This window comes from Panthera tigris, chromosome B2, assembly GCF_018350195.1.
Source record: "Panthera tigris isolate Pti1 chromosome B2, P.tigris_Pti1_mat1.1, whole genome shotgun sequence".
Classification (NCBI taxonomy): Eukaryota; Metazoa; Chordata; class Mammalia; order Carnivora; family Felidae; genus Panthera; species Panthera tigris.
Genome location: NC_056664.1, coordinates 95,587,671 through 95,612,528, shown reverse-complemented (window position 1 = coordinate 95,612,528; position 24,858 = coordinate 95,587,671). Strand labels below are relative to the sequence as shown.

Sequence of the window (24,858 nt, the reverse complement as noted above, 5' to 3'; positions counted from 1 at the left end):
TGACAGGCATTCTGCCACCTGCCCCTTCAGCTCCTGGTACCCTTCCTTGCCTCTGAACAACAGAAGCACCTTTGTGCCCAGCATTTAAGAAACCACAGGTGCTTTCTTCTTAGCCAATTCAACAGGACTATTGTCCTCAGGCAAGCCACATCACTTCCCTGTTCCCAGTTCCTGTTCCCTGTTCTATTTAGAAAGACTCCTGGGGTTTCCCAGTGCACTGAGGACAAGAACCATGATTCTGGTGGCTCTTCGTACTGAATTATACTCCTAAGTAAGCAGCCAAGCAGGTGATGAAAATGAGAGAAGTTGCTAGATATAATACAAGAAAGTGTTGGGTCTGGGGCCAACAAGACAGCATTTGCACCATCAAAAAAGGGTAGTCTCCATTCAATCCTGCCAGTTGTCAGGGCCCATGGTAGCCAATCTTTTTTCAAAGAAAAGCTAGAAGTCCAGGCTTTTATGTGAAGTTTTCTGATTTTAAAAGCTGACAATGAATTCATTTTTTTTAAAAACCCTGCTGCTCATACAAACCATATCTGAGGGCTAGATGCATCCCACGGACTGCCAGTGTGTGACCTCCTTCCTAAGTCTTTTAAAAGAGGAGGATTGAGGGGTACTTGGGTAGCTCAGTCGGTTAAGCACAGAATTCGGCTCAGGTCATGATCTCATCGTTCACGGGTTCAAGCCCCATGTCGAGATCTGTGCTGACAGCTCAGAGCCTGGAGCTTGCTTTGCAATCTGTTCTCCCTCTCTCTCTCTGCCCCTCCCCCACTTGCACTCTCAAAAATAAATAAACATTAAAAAAATTTAAAATAAATAAATAAAAGAAGAGGATTGAAATTTTCATCAGACTTCAAATAGACAAATGAGACAAAGACTCTTGAATTGGTGTTTGCTCAGCATGGTAGGCCCTGGGGATGGCTGCCCAAGGAAAACAAAGATGCTGACTTACTCTTCTAGCTGGACACAGTTTGAATGAAATATTGCTGTCATACCTTTCCATTGCAACTAAATACAAAAATACAAAAACATTCAATAACTCACATATTCTGGGATGAAAAGAGCCTATCATAATTAGTTGATTAATCATTGTCAGCCTCTTGTCATGTGCTGATACATGAGTAACGTATGTTCAGAGTATTGATTGCATTCAAGCTAGGATTCCTTTGAGGCTGTCACCTGAAGGACACTGTGACCACAGAGGTCCACCTCAGGTTACTGCCTTTTGCAAAGTGATAATGGGGTGCACAGCCAGGTGTAATTTAAGCACAGCTTCCTACAGGCAGTGGGCTGTTATGGCTGCACTGCTGTCGCTGTATTGCTTTCAGCTTTAATGGGAATCTTTATTGAAACAGAAACCTAATTCCATTTGGGTTAATAATATGCCCACTCAATCTTCCTTTCCAGAACCACCCTGATCTTTAAACTTTCTGAGGGGAGACTGGCAGTGATTTCTCATTGCAGGTGGATATCTCATCAGATAAAGCAGGGTCAGTAAAGACTTATGCAGAATCGTTTTGATTCCTTTTTTCATAGTGAAACTGCAGTAACTCTCTCTTATCTCTGAATATAGTGGTGCTAAAACTGTGGTGGAGGACCACAGGAGTTGGTATTTGTCTCCCAGATATATCAGCTTGAAATTCAGGAATGGGATGAGCTTGTATTCAGGTGCCAAACCAGGACTAGAGCTATTCATTCCAACTCTGCTCTTTTAATCCAGGCTTTCCCTGTGTGATTAATGGCTATGGAAATAATTTATGAGAACCAAATGGGGGTTCTGGGACTATGACAACCCAGATGCAATTTCCATCTTTCCTGCCGCCAAACCCCAAATTTCTTCTTCTCTGGAGCCAAACACCTGCTAACTCCCATGGGTGCTTGGGTGCAGGTGAGGCCTTCAGCTTTGGTGGGTTCCAAGCAGAGAGAATTGTGAGGCTCCTTCTTCAAGTGAGCTGGGCAAATGTTTAGAGAATAATGTCAAAGGCAGTAAAGAATGGAGGGCAGTAAATCCTGGGAAGGGTTGCATTGTCAGGTCTAAATTCACCAAAGGCCCAGTGTGACTGCACTGAGTTTTCCAACCCCAAGAGTCCATGGAGGAGTTGAATGGGGACTGAATCCTCTCCCCTTCAGCTGGGACAGTGTAGGAAGACTTGAGGAAGGAGGGTTTCCTACAGGTGCCTAATGGAGTGCAGGCAGCTTCTATAATTCAGCATGTGGGGCCTGAGATTTCTTCACCATCTTTGGGAGTCCCACCACTTGGAACATATAAGCCACCATACCCTAAGACCTAAAGATAAAATACCATACTATTTAAACGGGGCCAGGCAGCCAGAGAGAGGATAATCAGAAAAAGCAAAATACATTCCCAGCAAAATGAAGCTGGGAGAGGAGTGTCTGGGTGTGGGAGGGGCAGGGATAGGAACCTGAATGAAAAAATAGCAACTGTTGGTGAAAAGAGAGGGAGAAATAAACAAGATTCCAAAGGTTTATAGAAGGGAGGAGAGAAAGTAAAAGGATTCTAAAGCTCTTATCATATCAGAGTAAGTGAGCACCAGGAAGGAGCTAAAGCATCTCTGTGGGGAAACAATGCATACTGCTGAGGATAATAGTATCTTGTTTTTTTTCTGGGAAAAAAAATATATACAATATATATATATATATATATATATATATGTATATATATATATATATATATATATATATATATATATATATACACATACATATGCTATATAAGAAGCAGTTAGGCTCCCAGGTCACCTCTCTTGCTTTACACAGGATGAGTGGCACTCTACTGCCTCCTGGCAGGACTGTCTGAGAGGTTGAACCAGAGGGATTTGAGGCAAGGATATCACTGAAAATGGGGATGAGGAGGAAGATTAGTTACAGAAAGTTGGGATCCTCGTCTTCTTCTGTGCCTTACCTCCTAGAATACTAGCTACCTATGCTTAATCCTCCCACTAAGGGAATTAGAGATTTCCTCTTTGGGGACGTGACCAGCTCAGGAGAGACGACTTAAAGATACTGACAGTTAGAACCCCTCAGTGAAGCAGACAGTGCTGGAGAGAAGCCCACCAATCAACAGATTCCACTCACACCCTCTGAACTCTGGTTCAGTTAGCACATCACTCTTAAATATGAGCAGACAACCAAGGATTACAGACATGTAAGAAAATCTAACATGAAAGGCAGAGACCAAATAAAATAAAATAACAGAATAAAAAGTATTCTGGAAAAAAAGAAAAAAGGAAGAAGCTTGAAGAGCCCTCAATATCTCCAATGAGAAAAGAGAAGATATCATATGCAAGAAATGAAAAGAAGTGATTAAAAAGGAGAAATGAGAGAACAATTGAAAGAGATCTTGGAGATTAAAAACAGGATAGCCAAACGGAACAAGTCAAGAGATGAAAAAGTGTTGTCAAAGTTACCAAATAAAAATACAGGACTCCAGTTTAATTTGAATTTCAGATAAACAAGAAATGTTTAGTGTAAGTATGTCCCATGCAATGCTTAGTTTATCTGAAATTAACATTTACCCGGGTATCTTCTATTTTATCTAGTAACCCTAGACTGAAGACAAAATTGATGAAATCTCCAAGAAAATATAACCAAAGAAAGTGAGCGAGAGAGAGAGAGAAAGATGGATAGATAGGTAAAGTGAGGGAGAGGCACACAGAGAGAAACAGAGAGGATAAAATTCAAGGATTTGTTAAGTCTAGTATTTGAATGATAAGGAGTTCTAAAAAGGAGAACAAACAGAGAAAATACACTGTAAAAGAAATTTCCCACAACTGATAGAGTCTACCCAGAGTCAAGCACAGAGGACAAAAAATCCCTGACAAAGCACATCATTACAAACTTGCATAGCACCAATGACAAAACAATGAAAGATCAACCCATATACAGAGGATCAGGAATGAGAATGGCAAATCTTTCTGTAGAAAAAAGTAGAGCAATGCCTTCTGAATTGTCAGAGAAAATTTATTTTCAGTCTAGAATTCTATACCCAGCTAAATAGACCTTCAAATCTGAAGGCAGAATAAAATTTTTTTCCCAGAACCTTCAAGATATTAAAAAACTTACCCTCCAATACCCTTGCTTAGAAAGCTATTGGAGTATGTGCTGCATCAAAATGGGAGAGCTAACCAAGAAACAAGATAAGGACCCCCAGGAGAGAGGCACAAAATCTATGAGATGATAAAAAAGGGAGATTTTACGATGACAGCTATACAGCAAATCTGAAGAATGATCAGGCCTCATTGGAACAGAACAGAAGGCTCCAGATGGGCTATTTGAAAAAAAGATAAATTTTATAGAATATCTGATGTTTGGAAGTATTGAGATGAGATTTTAATTCTGTCAGAGAGTTTGATTAATTTAGACACAAGAAAATTAAAAAAGTGAAAAATTATGAACTCTAAAGAAAACCAAAAATTGTACAATAAGGAAATTTAATTATACTTCATTTCATGACTTAATGGGGAATATTATTTCATTATTATTTTAATATTAATAGCCATAATAATATAAACTCAATATTAATCAACAAGACTATGATATAACTACATGTAAGGAGAAAAGTATGCTTGTATGCATTAGCATGCCTGGGTGTGTGTGTGTCTGTGTGTGTGTGTGTAAAGTTTGTGAGGGTAAAGAAGCCAAGTCCTATAATATAGTAGTCAGGAGTCTCTACATGATAATCCAAAACTGAAATAACAAGAAATAGCTGTATAAGGGGCTCCTGGGTGGCTCAGTCAGTTGAGCGTCTGACTTCGGCTCAGGTCATGATCTTGCGGTCCATGAGTTCGAGCCCTGTGTCGGGCTCTGTGCTGACAGCTCAGAGCCTGGAGCCTGCTTTGGATTCTGTGTCTCCCTCTCTCTCTCGGCCTCTCCCCCACTCATGCTCTGTCTCTCTCTCTCTGTCAAAAATAAATAAATGTTAAAAAAATTTTTTTAATAAAAAAAAAAGAAATAGCCATATAAGCATGCCATTTGGAAATACAGAAGCAAATACCAGAAGATATAGATATAAAAGTTGTGGGTAGTTGTCTTCTAGATCATGGAAATTAACAGGTGGTGGGGGCAAAAGTGTAGACTACTATTTTGTATTATAAGTGTTATATAACTATTGACTCTAAAACGATTTACCTTAATAAAAATAAAGGTAAAGTTTTAAAGATTTAACACATTTTTATTTTATCTGGAATCCAGTAATCCATTCAAAGAACAGCATTCTCGACCACGTAAGAGTTAGTCTAGGAATTCAGTATCAGAAATTCAATATCAGAATTCTGGAAGTAATACCAGAAAATCTATCAAAACCTTCAAATATGAACAATATGAACAAACTGAAGTTTTTCACATGATCCTATCCATAAAAATTGTTTTTATAAAATTTAGCAGACACTCCTCAAAAGTTTCTAAATAATTAGAAATACAGAAGAATAGTTTATAAAAATGATAAGATGTGTTAAAGTCTACAAAGATAAAAGGATTAAATATCATCCTAAATGGCAGAAGGAAAATGGTAGGGGATTGTTCTTGAGAGGTAGCAGCCCCTACAGCATAAAGAACCTCTTTTCCTGTGATGTGAAGGCATTTAAACTGTATCTTTCTTGTAGTCCTTAAAATTTGAATGATCACCTGCATTAGAAACACTTGCTCCAGGCACCCCAGAGTCTACATATAAATAAGAGCCCCAGATAATTCTCTTTTGGATTAACTTTGGGAATGGCATCTTAGGCCAACAGAATTTACCACCAGAGGCTTCAAACTGAGAAGCAACAGAAACAGATTTTCAAAGACCTCCTTCTTCCTTTTCTTCCCCCAACCCACCCACCCATTCCTGCATCATTACAATAGAGGACTAATGGCTTGTTACTCAAAGTCAACCACACCATTTCCTATGGAAAAGTTGGGTCACATTGCCATTCGATGCTGGAAAAGTTACTGGAAGTGGCCTTGGTTCCCGGAGCATCCCTACTTCATCAGATTGTCGGCAAACAGCAAGATAGCATCTTCTTGGGGGGCAGGGAGAGAAATGCTGTGATGCTGTGTGTTGTCAGCAAATCTGAAGCTGGCCTGTCTTGGTTTTGAAGGTTTTGTTGTTTTTTTTGTTAATTCCATCATAATGAAACTTGAAATAGTTCTCTGGTCATTGCCACTTTTGCAAGTGCTGGAGGAAGTAACCGGGGCAGAAGAAATCCTCTGGGTAGGCCTCAGAGTCCAGCTGGAGCCATTTTCACTCAGAATTTGGTGACATCAAGGGCACCTGGGTGGTGCAGTTGGTTAAGTGTCCGGCTCTTGGTTTTGGTTCAGGTCATGATCTCATGGTTTGTGAGTTCAAGCCCCATATCAGACTCCACACTGACAGTGCAGAGCCTGCTTGGGATTCTCTCTCTCCCTCTCTCTCTGCCCCTCCCCCACTTTTCTTGTTTTCTCTCTCTCTAGCGCAAAAAAAAAAAAAAGAAAAGAAAAGAAAAAGAAAAGCATTTAGTGACATCAGACTACGAAGGCAGATGAGCTTGCTTTGGAGACCTGGAGAGTAGCAGCCATAGAGAGCCATGGGGATCTCAGGCAGTTTACACAACAGTGACAAGAACAAACTGTCTATGAGAGGTGGCTCCAGGGAGGAAATGACTGGAGCGACCTAGTGAAGCCTTCTCACCCGGGCGATCTGTTGAACAGAAACTCTAGGCAGCGGCTCTGGAGCTTTAGCATGCATCAGAATTACCTGGAGGGCCTGGGAAAACCACCAACCGCTGAGCCCCAGCCCACCATTTGTGATTCTGTGTATCTGGGTGCAGCTTGAGATCTGGCATTTCTAACACATTCCTGCTGCTGCTGCTGCTGTGGGGCCACTTAGAGAACTACTGCCTTGTGGTTGGCAAGGGAAATCTGCTCAGCGACATTTTTTTTTTTCTGGGGCAATGGCCTTGTGACTCGACTGAGGGAGAAAAGCTAGCGAGGCTGATGGCATGCACACTGGGGCCACTTCAAGGTCTGCGGGGCTGTAATTAAATGCTCCTCTTGAGGCCAAGAAAGAGACTTGGGCACCGTTGGCGAAATAAGTACTGCACCTGTTTACATTCATCAACCCACAAGCGTCTGATGACTGGCTATCATAGTTATAGCTATCATTTATTTATTCAAATTTTTTTTTAAATGTTTACTTCTTTTTGAGCAAGAGAGAGCGAGCGAGAGAGCGTGAGCAGGGGAGGGGCAGAGACAGAGACACAGAATCTGAAGCATCTCCAGGCTCTGAGCTGCCAGCACGGAGTCCCATGCGGGGCTCAAACCCACAAATCATGAGATCATGACCTGAGCTAAAGTCCTATGCTTAACTGACTGGGCCACCCAGGTGCCCCTATAGCTACAATTTATTAAGTGCTGTTTGTATGCCAGGCACTTCATAGACATTCAGACTTTATGGCAACCCCTGTGACCCCCTCCAGACTTGCCAAGCGTATCCCGCCCCAGGGACTTGGCACTGGCTGGACCCTTGGCCTAGAATGTGTTCCCCTCTTCACGCCCCCAGCTCTCCCCTACTCTCGGGTTTTGCACCAATACCATCTTGTCCAAGCAGCCTTCCCTGGCCACCCCCTAGAATCTCAACCCCCACCCCAGGGGAACCTCCATTCCCACCTTCAGGCTTCACTCTTCTCTCTTGAGCACTTAACCACTGACATTCTGTATATTTTGTTTATTATCTGCTGCCTGCATTAGCATGTAAGCACAGGGCAGGGCTTATGTCACCATTGTTTCCTTAGAGTCTAGAACTGTCTGGTACACAGTTAATAGTCCATACTTATGGGTAAAATGAACAAATGAAACCTTTGGAGAGCCAAGCCTTCCTTTGCAGGGATGTGCAGAATTTGGTAGCGTGATGATTAGAGCCTATCAACTAAAAAAGTATTCGTATCCGGCTTATTTCATTGGAACTGTTTACATGTGAAGAAATGGAAATTAAAACAAAGAGAAGATGGCTACAGGGGCTAGGAGGAGGGAGCAGGTAGTGACACCACGCATGTGGACCCTGGGGATAGTTAGTTGTCCCTCAAATCTCCTGGCAAGAGTAGCTCTAAGTGGGTGGGTGTGTCCCCTGGACTCTTACTGGGGGCAGAAAACGGCTGCCACAGTCAGCAAACACGGAAAACCTTGCCCAGCCCAGCTGCTGGGAAGCAGGTTTTCTGAAACCACAAGGAAGGGTTAGTTAGAAAGAGGAGCTGCCAGATAGCCAAACCAGCTGACCCTGGAGGGAACCAGAACTAGGCCGTCACCCAGAAGGAGCAGCAGGCACAGCAGCATGGCAGCACTGAAGATTCAGGGTCAAAGAGAGCCGGCCACAAGCCAGCCACCGGACAGACTCCCGAGGCAAAAGGAAGAACCTAGGCCTCTGATTTAACTGTATAAACAGACTCCGTCTGATTGGAAACACTGTCTGATAGAGTCCATGCCACATGGAAAATATTAAACATTTCCTCCCTTGGCACCTGTTGCTAACGGACAGGCTGCAGTGTTGATGATTTTGCAACAATATATAAATTCAGTCCATTAATGAACCCCAGGGAGAGTCTACATGCCCTGGCTTATCTCATATTTGAACATAAAAAAAAGAGAGTGCCTGAACGGTTGAGTTCACAGCGTTGTGCAAACAGGCAGGTGCTTCGGTCACGCTTCATAGCACAGCACCCAAGTGAAGAAAGAGGAAAAAGAACATAAATGTTAAAGCCAACAAACAGACTTCACCCACAGTGATCAAGTGACCAGCAACGAGATTCAATTCAATTTAATTCTATAAACAGTAATTATAGGAGTCAGCCTGGGGTGAAAAATCCTCTAAGCAGAAGCTGAAGTGTGGTCATCGTGACTGGTCCCCGACATTAAAAGCCCTCTAACGGAGAGTAATTCAGTGATTTGGCAAACCGTACTTCCTATCGCCATCAGGGGAGCATTGAAGACCTACCATGGGCTGTGTGTGTGTGTGACGACAATCACCATGCCAGGTTGCAGTGAGCCCAGTATAGTCAAAGGGAGTGGCCATAAGGCTAAGCTTGGTCTAGGGTAGTGGAACTGTTAATAGAGGTTAGTTAACAATAGGCCCCAGGGTCAATATGTGTGGGATCTATCCGGTTAAGCAGAGGTTAACCTTTAATGTATTCTTGTATAGGCTAATATGCAATGGAAATCTATGAGAGGACTATGGTAGAGTGTTTCTCAAATATCTGACTATAGAAGACTTTTTGCAAAGAAACCCACATTAGAAAAATCTAAGCCCATTTCTCTCTCTGCACCTATGTTGAGAAGACGGTTATGGGCTAAGTGTGACTGTTTATTTATTTATTTTGAGAGAGAGAGAGAGAGAGAGAGAGAGAGCGAGCAGGGGAGAAGCAGAGAGCGAGGGAGACAGAATTCCAGGCAGGCTCTGCACTGTCAGCACAGAGCCCAGTGTGGGGCTCGAACTCACTAACCGTGAGATCCTGTCCTGAGCTGAAATGAAGAGTCAGACGCTTAACTGACTGAGCCCTGCAGGTGCCCCAAAGTGTGACTGTTTATAAGCAGATTTTGTTATATTGGTAGGGAAAGATTTGGTCACTACTAAATTAGTGAGTTCTTGAAATGGATGTTAAACTTCCTCGAGCCTCTAAACCTGCCTGTGACAGTGACCTGGAGAGGATGCCTCTCTCCAGTAATGGGAACTCAAGGTGTCCTTTACTGGATATGATCTCACACTGCAAAGCTTCAGACGACACCTGCCATCAGAGTCAAGTGCTTTTTTTTTTTTTTTTAAAGTGGTGTTTACAGCTTACCAAATTGATTTTATTAATCTCCAAAAAGTTGGAAATTGCAGTTTGAAAAACACAAGTTGTATCCAAATGGAAGCCTATTAAAATTCTTATGCCTCTTCCCTCAAAGAATTCTGTGTTCATTGTCTCATGTGGCAAAAGAAAAGGCTGGGGACCAGGTGTCTCCTCCAGGAAAGGTGGTATTTAGCACCTTCTTCACGTGCTACAAACTCTTGACTAGGCCCCTGATTTGGAAAAGAACAGGGCAAGCTGTGGTTAAAACTGTTTTTAAAACAACACTTTCAAATTTTAAATGTTATTCGTATTTTAATCTTATTCTGTAAACAGTCCATGGCTATTGCCAATATTTGTTCTAATTGAGATCCCAGGTGAGCGCACAGATAACAAAATGATATGGCTCCAGCTGCCCCATGTCGGGAGGCTCCCAGGTAATCACGGGTTAGGAGCATTACCTACAATGCTCTTTCTTTCCCTTCGCCTCACCGTGTCTGCATGCCACATCAGGCCGGGCTTATCCTCTGAGGGTCAGTGGACCCAAAGTCTCCTGGTGCCCTGAGAAAGGTGAGAAAGATTAGTGACTTAAAAAAAAAAAAAAAAACGATTCTAGACCAGGGTGGCTCCGTCGGTTCAGCGTCCAACTTCGGCTCAGGTCATGATCTCACAGCTGGTGAGTTCGAGCCCCACGTCGGGCTCTGTGTTGACCACTTGAGCCTGGAGCCTACTTCGGATTCTGTGTCTTCCTCTCTCTCTGCTCCTCCCCTGCTCACACGCTGTCTCTGTCTCAAAAATAAATTTTAAAAATTAAAGAAAAAAAAAGATTCTTTAATACTTTCTACTCTAGCAAAAAGGCCTGAGCCTCAAGGCCCTGGCCTCAACCCCCGCCGTGTGGTTCCTGGGGCCAGCACGTACCGCTTCCCTACCTTTCAGGGCACCAAGGGTGCTTCCAGCATTTTTTTAAAAAACTAACAATTGAATGCGGTATTTTGCAATACACCGTGGTTTTTCAAGCTTTAATATTGAGGGTTCTAAAAAAATGTTTGTATTCTTAATTTTCTTTTCTCACTCTCTTTCTTCCCTTCTTGATTTCTTGATGTTTTTCTGAGCATTTTGGCTGTGGCGTTCTTCCACTATTGTCCCCTGGAGTAATATCTTAAATATAAAATACAATCTTGTTGCTTGGAAAATTAAAGAAAAATAGAAGTGCAGGTCATGGGGCCTGGGGCTCAGTAGGAGAGAACAGAGGTGGTGGTGGGGGCAGGGAAGGATTGTAGTTCAGTCCGAATGCCACATGATTCACTGTAATGTCAAGATTGAAAAAAAAAATGGATTTTACCGTGCTAACTCAATTTAACTGTTTAAATGATTATTGTTCCCCTGCTGTTTGCAAAAACATATGAGATGAAAGGAAACGGACTCATAAGGACTTGAAGAGTTTTCAGGAACCATTATGCCCACAAAATCTGTTTTGATTTTGCCAACATTATGTATCCTGACCTATCCATTTTAGTGTCTGTAGAACCAAGACAGTAGAGCATGGAGGTCAAGAGGGACCTCTGTCGCTGATTCACTGTGTGACCTTGGGCAAGTCACTTCACTCTTTTAAATGGGGATTATTCACAATCGTGCTTACCATTCAGGGTTGTTGGCAGGATTTAATGAAATAATGTGCGATAAGCACTTAACTGAAAGCTGTCATGGGATGCCCTATTGGCTCAACTGGTTAAGCATCTGATTCTTGATTTTGGCTCAGGTCATGAAGTCACGGGTCAGGAGTTCAAGCTCCACATCGGGCTCTGCGTTGACGGTGTGGAGTCTGCTTGGGATTCTCTCTCTCTCTCCCTCTCTCTCTGCCCCTCTCCTAAGCACATGATTTTTCTCTCTCTCTCTCTCTCTCTCAAAATAAATAAATAAACTTAAAAAAATGTCTGTCATATGGCGAGTGCTCAATAAATTTTATTATGAAACTCTGCATGCATAGGAGACCAGGGTTCCATCTTTGGCAGAGTTCCACAAAAGCCACCCAAGAGAAGTCTTGGAGGCCTTTTGCACCGGATATTAAGCACAACAGATTTCAATGGCAAGTGATTTGCCCTTCAGGGGGCATTTGCAATGCCTGGAGATATTTTTGGTTGTCATAGATGTGTGCATATGGGAATGCTACTGGCAAACAGTGGGTGGAAGCCAGGGATGCTACTTAACATTTACTTTGCACAGGGTAGCCCCACTACCAAGAATTATTTGGCCTCAAATGCCAATTGTGCCAAGGTTTAAAAAAAAAACGGTTGGGGCGCCTGGGTGGCTCAGTCGGTTGGGCTCCGACTTCGGCTCAGGTCATGGTCTCGCGGTCCGTGAGTTGGAGCCCTGCGTTGGGCTCTGTGCTGACAGCTCAGAGCCTGGAGCCCGTTTCGGATTCTGTGTCTCCCTCTCTCTCTGCCCCTCCCCTGTTCATGCTCTGTCTCTCTCTGTCTCAAAAATGAATAAACATTAAAAAAAAAAAATTAAAAAAAAAAAACAAAACAGGCTTAGCACAGCCCCTTTAACATCTTAGGTCCAAAGATTATACTTTTCTTCATGGCTATGAAAGGAGTTGTATTAATCTGTATGTGTACAGTTTTGTGATTTTTCTTTTTTTTTTTTTTTTGTGATCTGACTTTCAGAAGCTTGTGTGGAGACGAGATGGTGAATGACAAGAGTGTTCTGAAGTTGGCTATTTTTGTATAATTTTTATTTTTTAAAGTAAGCTCCACACCCAACATAGGGCTTGATCTCATCACTCTAAGATCAATTAAAAAGAGTTATAAATAAAGTCTTAAGAGAACAAAAGAAAAGTCTCAATTTCCTAAGGGTCAACCCATTGACAAAGAGTTTGGGGCAGAACTGGGAAATGCAGTTAATGCTGGAGACAGAACCCTGGTATTTATTCACCACTGTTCCAGACTTTCAATGTTGAGGTGAACTTGTGGGAGCACAGAGACCCACAGGGAGAGTTAGACAAATGAGAACATGGACTTATTTTAAAGAATTTACCTTGATGGCAAGAGAAAATTTTGATGTTAACCTAGGTCTTGAGATGAAAGCACAGATAAGCTGAATTCTTCACAGAGCTAGAACAAACAATTCTAAAATTTGTGTGGAACCAGAAAAAACCCCAAATAGCCAAAGTAATCTTGAAAAAGAAAACCAAACCTGGAGGCATCACAATTCCGGACTTCAAGCTGTACTGCAAAGCTGTAATCATCAAGACAGTATGGTACCGGCACAAAAACAGACCCGCAGATGGATGGAGCAGAACAGAGAACGCAGAACTGGACCCACAAATGTATGGCCGACTAATCTTTGACAGAGCAGGAAAGAATTTCCAAAGGAAAAAAAGACAGTCTCTTCACCAGATAACATTGGGAAAACTGGATGGCAACATACAAAAGAATGAACCTGGACCACTTTCTTAAACCATACACAAAATAAACTCAAAATGGATGAAAGACTTAAACATAACACAGGAAGACATAAAAATCCTAGAGGAGAAAACAGGCAAAAACTTCTCTGACCTCGGCCACAGCAACTTCTTACTTGACGTGTCTCCAGAGGCAAGGGAAACAAAAGCAAAAATGAACTATTGGGACCTCATCAAGATAAAAAGCTTCTGCACAGTGAAGGAAACAATCGGTAAACCTAAAAGGCAACCAATGGAATGGGAGAAGATATTTGCAAATGACATACCAAATAAAGGGTTAGTATCCATAGGAATGCAAGCTGGTGCAGCCACTCTGGAAAACAGTATGGAGGTTCCTCAAAAAACTAAAAATAGAACTACCCTACGACCCAGCAATTGCACTATTAGGCATTTATCCACAGGATACAGGTGTGCTGTTTCGAAGGGACACGTGCACTCCCATGTTTATAGCAACACTATCAACAATAGCCAAAGTATGGAAAGAGCCCAAATGTCCATCGATGGATGAATGGATAAAGAAGATGTGGTATACACACACACACACACACACACACACACACACACACACACACACACACTGGAGTATTACTCGGCCATCAAAAAGAATGAAATCTTGCCATTTGCAACTATGTGGTTGGAACTGGAGGGTTTTATGCTAAGTGAAATTAGTCAGAGAAAGACAAATATCATGACTTCACTTATATGAGGACTTTAAGAGACAAAACAGATGAACATAATGGAAGGGAAACAAAAATAATATAAAAACAGGACATAACATAAGAGACTCATAAATATGGAGAACAAACAGAGGGTTACTTAAGGGGGTATGGGAGGGGGGATGGGCTAAATGGGTAAGGGGCACTAAGGAATATACTCCTGAAATCATTGTTGCACTATATGCTAACTAATTTAGATGTAAATTTAAAAAATTAAATTAAAAGAAATAAAAGTAAAAAAAAAAATAAAAATAAAGGGTTAGTATCCAAAACCTATAAAGAACTTATAAAACTCAACATCCCAAAAAACAAATAATCCAGTGAAGAAATGGGCAAAAGACATGAATAGACATTTTTCCAGACAAGACATCCAGATGGCTAACAGACACATGAAAAGATGCTCTCAACATCACTCATCATCAGGGAAATACAAATGAAAACCATACGATTTACCATCTCACACCTGTCAGAAAGGCTAAAATTAACAACGCAGGAAACAACAGATGCTGGCGAGGATGTGGAGAAAGAGGAACGCTTTTGCACTGCTGGTGGGAATGCAAACTGGTGCAGCCACTCTGGAAAACAGTATGGAGTTTCCTCAAAAAATTAAAAGCACCTGTGGGGTGCTGGGGTGGCTCAGTCAGTTGAACCTGACAGCTTTGGGCTCTATGCTGACAGCTCAGAGACTAGAGCCTGCTTTGGATTCTGTGTCTCCCTCTTTCCCTCTCTGCCCCTCCCCTGCTTGCACCTGTCTCTCTCTCTCTCTGTCTCAAAAATAAACATGAAAAAAAAAAAAAGAACTACTGTATGACCCAGCAATTGCACTAGTAGGTATTTATCCAAAGGTTGCGGGAATGCTGATTCAAAGGGGTACATGCACCCCAATGTTCACAGCACCACTCTTGACAATAGCCAAAGTATGGAAAGAGCCCAAATGTCAATTGACTGGTGAATGGATAAAGAAGTTGTGGTATATATATACAATGGAAAATTTTTAAAACTTTTTAAATGTTTATTTTTGAGAGAGAGAGAGAGAGAGAGAGACAGAGCATGAGTAGGGGAGGGGCAGAGAGCAAGGGACACAGAATCTGAAGTAGGCTCCAGGCTCTGAGCTGTCAACACAGAGCCTGATGCAGGGCTCGAACCCACAAACTGTGAGATTGTGACCTGAGCTGAAGTCTGACGTTTAACTGACTGAGCCACCCAGGCGCCCCTATATACAATGAAATATTACTCAGTGATCAAAAAGAATGAAATCTTGCCATTTGCAAGAACACAGATGGAACTAGAGTGTATTATGCTAAGCGAAATAAGTCAGTCAGAGAAAGACAAATATATGATTTCACTCATATGTGAAATTTAAGAAACAAAACATATGAACATAAGGGAAAGGAAGCAAAAATAAGATAAAAACAGAGAGGGAGACAAACCATAAGAGGCTTTTAAATACAGAGAACAAACAGAGTTGCTGGTGGGGTGTTTCGTGGGGGGAATGGGCTAAATGGGTGATGGGCATTAAGGAGGATTTGTTGGGATGAACACTGGGTGTGTATGTAAGTGATGAATCACTACACCCTATTCCTGAAATCATTATTACACTATATATTAACTAACTTGGATTTGAATTAAAAAAAAAAAGCACAAAGAAGTTGAATCTAAGGGGAATATCTTTTTTTTTTTAATGTTTGTTTATTTTTGAGAAAGAGAGTGTGAGCAGGGGCCGGGCAGAGAGAGGGAGACACAGAATCTGAAGCAGGCTCCAGGCTCTGAGCTGTCAGCACAGAGCTCGAAGTGGGACTTGAACCCATGAACTGCGAGATCATGACCTAATCCAAAGTCAGATGCCGACTGAGCCACCCAGGTGCCCCTAAGGGGAGTATCTGAACGGATAATTCTTTAGACCTATTTAAAAGTAAATATTAAATCAGATTGGATCTTCCTTATAGGAAGGCTTTTTTCAATTCAAATAAATATACTAACGTGTGGATAATTCTCCCAAGTGTGCACAAATCAGATCTAAAGACTTTTTAGAATGTTGTTGACCATAGCCCCAAAGAAGAAAGTGTACCTTTATGTTTTGACAACATGCTACCTTCAATTTGTGATCAAACATAATAAGACAAATCAGAGAAAGAGGCTGAGAAATCAGCTGGCATCACGTGGTGTCACAGACTATCAGGTGTGGCCGTCTTTCCTGTCATCTCTCAAGGAGCAAGTTCAATGGAAAGTAGACAGTTCTGTCCTCATGAGATGCAAATCTATGTACTTCCGAGCCACTCCTTGCATGTATCTGGCAGAGAGAAGACCACACAGCAAGAGAACCTCTAGGATGCAGGTTGGCAGGCCCGGTGAGCCCAGCAGCCCTTCAGGCCACAGCCGCTTTGGCATTTGCCTGAGTTTTGTAGGCTCCAGTCGTGGGGATAGTGAAAGGTAGGTGGAAGGATGGCAGGCCTGACTGGAAGAAGCAGAGTTGGAAAAATCCCTGCAAAATGGCCATGACCTTCCCATGTTAAACTTGGAAGGTCAGTGCACCACTTGAACTGCCATTATGGCTCATTCCTCTTGAAATGTTCTCACATTCAAATTTCTATTGGAGCTGAACCAAGCGTACAAGTTCTCCAAAGGCAATTTAAAGTTGAAAACATTTCAAAGGAATGCAAAAATTGAATAAACCTCTTGGTTTTGTGAGGGGATGATGGCCCACTGACCTTGCCACTCTATGAGCAGAAGGCAGGTGTGACAGCTTACAAATTTATGTTCCAGAATGTCCACAGGAAGTGAATAAAGATTACCCTGTTGTCCCATTTGAATGCCGTGCCACTGTTAGCAGTGCCAAAAAGCTTGATTGTATGGTCACCTTTGTTGCAAGAACAGAAGTTCAAGTGATCTTCATAATATGGATAGAAGCAGTTCCAATAAAATATTTCAAAAGCAGAATGTTCCTCGGAGCCTGAAACTTTTGGTCATAGAAGGGAACATCTGCAAGTAAATGACTTTGTGATAAGCTTATATTTAAAGAGTTCCCTAACTGACCATGATATAATAACGACCTCTTACAAAACACTCAGCTCTGGAGAGGCTCTAATGGAACCTGGGGATCTGTATGGTTGGAAAGAAGTCTCCTTAATGCCTACATGAATGAAAAAGGCAGCATGGAAAAGTTCGCGGTGGTAAAAGAGCACTGGACCAGGAACCTGAAGACCAGGCCAGCTTCTTACTTCCTGCCCTTGTGATCTCAGACGTTGTCCAATCCTGTAGAGTTCAGCCCCATCAGTAAAATGAGTATGGATGCTGGCATCTGCTGTGTACCCTACTGGGCTATGAACATTTGAGAAAGCTTCATGAATTGTTTACCAAATAACCAGTGTCTTACTGTTCTTGTCCAAAGGTAATGAGAGTTAGAATCAAATTGTATCTTATTAAGGAAATATGTTTATAACCAAATTACTTCCTGAGAACTTCGTTTCCTGGCATGGTCTTGCATTTCTCTCCTAATATAAAATCGTCAGGAAACCTATGTTTCACTGAGTAGAAAATCGCATCGCCAATAAATAATATTTTCAGATGTCTTATTTTATGGCCATCTCCTTTGGTCATCTAGATGTGGTTTTTTGGAGGGGGTCTCAGCCAGAGACCTTCTCATTACGGAGGACAGAAACCCATCCAAGTTAGTTCAAATGAGAGGAAGCTTGTTACAGAAACAAAAGTGAAAAACAGCAGTCCAGCTCATGTGCATCCCAATCCAAATAGAATCACCCCTCATTCAACTGGGTTTGGGAAACATCCACAATCAAAGTAATGTTTTTTTTTTCTTCGACGGTTTCATGGCTTATTTTTCTCTTAAACACACCACAAACCCACATACCACAAAACTGGCCCAGTCAGTATCCCCAAGTCTATAAGACTGTGTTGGTGTAATGCCAAGTACCATAGTTTCTGTGTTTCTTAGTTTACTGTCCTACTGTTCTTCCTTCCTTTTGCCTAGAATGTAGGCGCAACACTATTCTCTCCACACCAGCTTCCTTTACAGCAGTTAAAGCTCAGAGTGCACATCACCAGAGCTATAAAATGACAAGCAAATCTGGAAGTATACTTTTACAAGACCACCTTTGGGCAAGTGATTTAACTTCTTTGTGTCTCAGTTTCTTCATCTGTAAAATGGGGACAATATTATTCCCAACCATAGTGCCTGGTTCATGATGCCCAGCATTAGCCATTATCATTATTAATTTTCAGGAGAAGCTAATTTATAAAACTGACCAAAAGCAGGCATAGGACTGTATAATCTAAACACTATATCAAGTTCCAAAATAAGAGGACTTAAACCCTGCATTGAATTTGTCCTGTAAGTTTCCAGAGAAGATGACTTGGCCTAGGTCCTAAAGGAACTGACTGAAATGACTTGGTGAAGAGAGATGGTTTGGTTTTCATCAGTGACTATAACAAACCACCCCCAAAACTTAGTGGTTTAAACAACAACAATTATTTATTTACTCACAGTTCTGCAATTTGGGCAGGGCTTGGCAGAAGCAGCCCATCACTGTTCCACATCTACTGGCTGGACCATCCAAGATGGCCTCTTTGCTTATGTGCCTGACACATCAGGTGGGGCTGGCCAGGCATCCTCTTTCGATGTGGCTTCTTCATGTGGTTAGCCTGATTTCCTCTCATCACGAAGGTCTCAAAGTAGTCAGACTCCTTACAGTGTGGCCAGCTTCCCTGAAATGCAAAAGCAGAAGCTTCCAGACCTTCTTCGTGCCTGGGCTCAGAAGTCCCAGAATGTCATTTCCATCATATTTTATTAGTCCAGGCAGTCACAGGACCAGCCCAGCTTCAAGGGGAGAGGATTTAAGAGGGCATGAATATCGGGAAGCTTGGTTCACTGGGACCACAGATGAAAGGGACTGCCAAGAGATTCAGGGTTCAAAGGTTCAAACTAGGAAGTAACAGAACAGCCCTCCACCCCACAAGGATCCCTGGAAGCTGTCATCTTTGGGGAATTTGATTCATGTCTTTCTTCCCACTCCAGGTCAAATCCATTGAACTTGTATCAAGCTTTCAAACCGGCATGCACACTAGCAGAACCCAACAGTGACAAAGGCTCTGGGTCAGACCTCTGATAAGTTTATTTCCATGGTCACTCTTCATCACTTACTATTAGCATTTTTTCCTCTCAATTTTTCCATCTATTTCTGTTTCCTGAAGCAGTAAAAACCTTTAATTTTCTGTGGGCTGATTATTTTCCATGCGGGTAGATCTGGAAAATTTCCCAAAGAACCAGTTTTTGGTTTGGTTGACCCTGGGTATTGTTTGGGGGATCTGCTTTCTGTCCCCATGGGTGGGGGTGGGGCGGGTTGCTACAAGGAAAGTCTGAGGTTAGTGTAGGGCGACTGCTAAGGCCTTCACCGTGGTTGCTCAGGTGGGGCTTGCAATTTTTACACCAGTGTTTCCCTCTCCTGCCCCAGAAATGGAGAGCTCAGGCCTTCCTTCTGGATACCTCTCTTCCCTTAGAGGGCTAGAGGAGCCCGTGAACAGCAAGGCATTCTCCCGTGGCAGAGGCATCAGCGTTTGTAGGGAGCTGGGGCCGGTCTTGAGGTTATAGCTGAGGGAATGTCAGGGCCCCTTCCATTCACAGAGGCTGCCTCTTCCTTAGCCCCCATCTGCCACCGCCTCTGCCTCTTCACCCTGCACCTGCTGCATAGGTCTCTGGAGATTAGAGCCCCTCTTCCCCTTTCTTCATTCTTATCTCCAGTGTTCTCTAGGGTACCTTCAGAAGGTAAGATTGTTAAGAAATGTACACAACTTCACTTGAAAGCAGCATTAGTCTCAGGGTTCATTAATTAAGACATCACACTTAACGAGAATGTTAATTCATTCTTGGAACAGCCCTCAGTGCTTGGCACAGAACACGGTGCAGAGTAGGAACTCAAACCATAGCTGCTGAATGATGCATGAATACCACCCTGCAAGGAATCACACCCAGCTTGGAATTTTCTATTTTGTTTCCTAAGTTTGTCCCTTTGGACTCTGCTTCCATCGCAGGCTGTATCAAGGGAAAACAAGAGATGAGTTTCTTAGAAACAGCTTGTGTCAACCGTCCATTTCCCTCCCTCCCCCTCCCCTGCCCAAAGTGGTGAGGCTGTAAACAGCTTTCATCAGAAAACTGGTACTTGGAAAGCAGAAACCAATTAGGGAGCTGCAGAATGACTCAGGAGAGTATTATCAGAGAACCAGGAGGGAGAACACACATGTATCGGACACCAACCTTTAAGATGTAACCTTTTGGAAGACAGCATTGATTGTAAATAGTCAGGCTCTAAGTTTAATCATTCAGCAGTTACTCAACTTCTCTAGATATATCTTGTTGGGCTTTGTAAGATTGCTGAACTGAGGGGATTTATCAAGGGGAAAGCCTGGATCGTTCTTCAGGGAAATGTTTTATGTGATATTCTTTTGCCTTGTATATTAATCTGCTGGGGCTGCCATAACAAAATACCACAGACTGAGTTGCTTCAACAACAGAAATGTCTTCTCTCACAGTGCTGGAGGCTGGAAGTCCAAGATCAGGGGGCTTGCAAGGTTGGGTCCTTCTGTGGCATCTCTCCTGGGCTTGTGGGTGACTGCCTTCTTGCCGTGTCCTCACATTGTTGTCGCTCTGTGTATGCTTGCCTGGTATCTCTTCCTTTTTATGAGGACACCAATCATATGGACTAGGGTTCACCCACATGATGTCATTTAGCCTTAATTAAATGACGCTATCTCCAAATACAGTTGGATTCAAGGAGGGGGGTGGGAAGGGAACACAGTTCAGTCCACAGCACCTTATATGCTTGTGGAGGTGAAGAGTACCAGGGTGTGCTACCCTAAAATATACCACCTTGGCATAAGGATTATTTTGAGGTAAGGGCACTTGAAAAACAACATATGTGAAAAGGATATTCCAACCTCTCCTTCTCTTCCTAAAAACATGAATGTACTCCCTATACCAGGAAGAAAGAAACATTCTTATCGCCAGAGATGGGAAGGAGAGGCTGAGAGAAATCTGTTCAAAACAGACCTTGTTAAAATAACCCTTATCTTCCTCTAGTCCCTCCATGCATTTTAGTTACTTTTTCACAACTACTTTTTGTTCACCTAGTACATACACACTTAGGCTAATTGCTTTTGGGGTCTTCGCTTTCCTGTGAAGGCTCCTATGTCCATGTAAAAATATTAAGTTGTATGCTTTTTCTCCTTTTACTCTGCCCTGTATCAACTTAATACTCAGGCCTGTAAGAGACTGGAGTCTGTAAGAGGATGGAGGAAAAGTTTTGCTTCCCCTTCAGGGGTTTGCTAAATACTTTGTGTTGGATGAATAATGACATCCTTTCTCCCCCTCACCCACTCTTTCTTCTAGTTCCTGGGATTATTGAAATACGAATAGGCTATAAACAGGTAAGGGGATTGTGCAGGGAGCTCCAAGAGGCACGTGTGAATATGGATGACTTACCAGGGGGCCTTGGCCCTACCTGCTTTGCCTCTGTTTCCCTTGAGATCATTTGACTCTTGCCTTGTTCTGTTTGTTACAGCAAAAGAAATTAGATTGCAGACTCATTGGATGGGGGGTGGGGGAGACAGCGCAAGAAAACAGTGACTGAACTACTAACAGTCTTTTCAGAAGTCCTGTAGATTTACCTCTGTGGAAATCCCATGGGGGGTCGCATTTCAGTATTTTCATTCACCTGTAGGGCAAGGAATCAGCTTGCTAGCTACAGTTTCTCCACAAGTCTTGGGATGCGTAACACTTCTCGTCTTTTGTCTTGAGAGGTGTCTTGTGTGGTCTTAGAAGTCAAAGCCGTGAATGTAGGAGAGACTACAGCAAGTTGTCATGTGATGCTGCTAACCTACTGCCATGGCTTTGCTGCTCATGAGTTCCCTCCCAGGACGACGTTCGGCAGAAAGGCTCCTCTTCCTGACATGCAGAAACCGGAAGACAGGCTTTGCTCTTCGATGATGCCATAGATTAGAATTTAATGATGTGTCTCAGATGGGACTCACTGAGAGGGATGACTTTGGCATAACCCTGGAAAGATGGAATTTTGGTGTGGTTGCAGTATGGCGGCTCTGGATTTCACTTCCAGGTTACAGCTACACTTGTTCATTTTTCAAAAGGGAGATGTTTCCTGATAGTTTGAAGACTGATCACGTCTTAGCCAACCAATGTCCTTGATTTGAAATGCTGTTGTTTTCACTTTCTTCCTGTATGAGAGTGGAAAATGGCATCAGAGAGAAATGATACAGATTTGCCTTCACTTGTATGTCAAGAACTACTAAAATAATTTATTTTAGAATCATTTATCTATAATGAACACTATGATGACCGAGTCTTACAATTCCTTTTCAGGCCACATAATCCCTCTCTTTTCAAATAATAGCAAATGGAATTATTTGCACAACCGAAGCAATTATTTACTATTGAGTATACAAATTTATGAAGGTTTACTTACTGAAATATTTGTCTTGTGTTTTTGAGAACCATGGAAAAGGACACATCCAGAAATGTCAGGGGATTGTGTGTATGATTGTCAACCCCAAACTTAACTTTTAAAAAGGGCAATTTTGATTAAGTCTTTAAAAACACTTAACTAAAAATAAGAAAAAGCTTAAATTATCGTTAAAAAAATATTTTAGAGAACAAATTTACAAACTGCTCCTTAACTCACTTTAACTTATATTTTATACATTTAATTCTATGAAAACTCATGAAGCTTACCTTGCAGAGGTGTGCAAAATTCATTCTTGTTACCACATTGTTTGAGTTTTTTACTTAACTTGATTTTTTTTTCCTTATAAGAATGTATTAATTTCCCAAAGTCCATTGGAAAAGTAACAATGATAAATCTATGTGTTTTTTAAAGCTGTTTTCTAGTCCAGAGCAACTTCTAATTAGACTCTGCAAAATCAGTTTTGAGTCTATGTGGATAAATAAATGGGCTTATTAATGGGTCAGGGACTTCATGCAGATGAGATACCTTTAAAGGAGATATGGAAGAAAAGGCAAAAATACATTAATATGCCCCAAAGCTTCTGTTGACACAGAACTTTTAGAGAATAGTGGGTTCATCCCTGTTGTGGGAACACTCTCTGAGGACAAACTGGAATCTCCATCCTGTATCCTGCGACTTAGTTCCTGAAAATTGTCTTCACTGCTGGCTTTCTGGGCTCGTCTTAAGATACAGAGTAAATGCAGTTAGTCGTATGGAATCCAGCTTCAGTGTAAGCAAACTCTACTGACCAGAGCTACTGCTGACAAATGTCAATAGCTCCTAGAAAAGCATTGTAAGTTTGTTTGTTTGTTTGTTTATTTAAAGTTATTTTATTTATTTGTTTATTTTTATTTTAGGGCAAGAGTGTGCAAAAATGGGGGTGAGGGAGTGTGAGAGTGAGAGAGAGAGAGAGAGAAAGAGAGAGAGAGAGAGAGAGAGAGAGAGAGCGAGCATCTTAAGCAGGCTCCATGCTCGGCAGGGAGCCCGACACAGGGCTCCATCCCACAACCCTGGAATCATGACCTGAGCAAAATAAAGAGTTAGACACTTAACCAAGTGAGCCACCCAGGCACCCAAGCACTGTAAGTTTAATAATGTATGAGGTGTCAGGGAATGCTAAATGTCCTTTACAAAAATTCTGGTCAACCTCTGTGAAGATTAAAAAGTATTTATATATTTCAACTGATAATGTGCCATTATGGTTCACTACAGCTTTTGTTCATTTCTCTATTAAAAAGAGAAATGTTGTTCTGTTACCTTCAGAACAACTGTATGGAATGTTCCATGAGACCCAAAGTCCATTCCTAGCTGAATCCACGTGCATTCTGTTTCACTCTTTGGTTGACACATTCTTCCTAACACTTCAAAAATATTCAAAGCTTCAAAAACATTCATCTATGTCAACACTTGAGACAGAAATTGAAATATTTTCAACAAATATAAATTCAAGTTCCACCAAGTGATTTCTGGTTAAATGTTTCAATTAAGCAATTATGTTTATCACTCCTGCTGGAAACAACTCCACATAAAAATCATAAAAACATAAAAACCACAAAAACAAAAAGAATGAAGGAAAAAATGAAGTAGCATCAAAAAACTAGAAGCTGGCAGTATTTGTACTAAACGATTTAGGACGGGGTTTTTCAACCTCAGTACTGTTGACCTTTGGGGCCAACTAATATTTTGTTGTGGGGGGCTGTCCTGTGCGTTGTAGGATATTTAGCAGCACTCCTGGCCTCTATCCACTAGATTCTAGTAATACCCCCTCCCCAGTTGTGAAAACCAAAAATGTTTCTACTTATTGTCAAATGCCTCCAGGGACAAAATTGCCACTGTTGAGAACCACTGACTTAGAGAGTGAGAAAAATGTAAAAGTGTCTCTAGGGAGAGTCCAAAAGCAGGCTCATTCTGGCCAGAGAACCTCCAAAAGACTTGGGGGTCTAGGGGCAGCAGGCAGAAAACAGGATTGGCTGACAATCTGTGTAAGAGGTAGATTAGCCACTCAATATCCTTTCTGCTAGAGATTCCTTCTTTGAAGAGGCTGAGTCTGGGGAGACTCCAGGCTTGGGACATCAGGCACAGCTGAAGATGAAGGTTCCATACTGAATGTGGGTATTGTGTATAAACCTAATAAAGTCAGTGCAATTCTAGCTCCTTTCTCAACTCAGTTCAAAGAACACTGGCGTCCAGGTATGTATTTTCCAGGTAGGAGACTGGAGCATTCTTCTGATGAAAAACTAATCATGCCACAAAAAGAAAAGAAAAATCTGTTGTTTTTCAGATTAGTAAATGGACCTGGTCAGACCACCCTCAACTCTAAAGTCTCCTGGTCAGTTACCTACCCCCAGCCCCCACTC

General features: G+C 42.0%; 1 protein-coding gene across 1 annotated transcript in view; it reads right to left on the bottom strand.

Annotated features, from left to right (window-relative positions):
* Positions 1–22,161: 22,161 nt before the first annotated feature.
* The window catches only part of QRSL1 (glutaminyl-tRNA amidotransferase subunit QRSL1), a 53,032-nt gene continuing 50,335 nt past the window's right edge, over positions 22,162–24,858 (bottom strand). Inside the window, exon 11 of the mRNA XM_042986903.1 lies at positions 22,162–22,214. Coding sequence (XP_042842837.1) covers positions 22,204–22,214 — 11 coding nt within the window. The 3' untranslated portion in view covers positions 22,162–22,203. The remainder of the gene's footprint in view (positions 22,215–24,858) is intronic.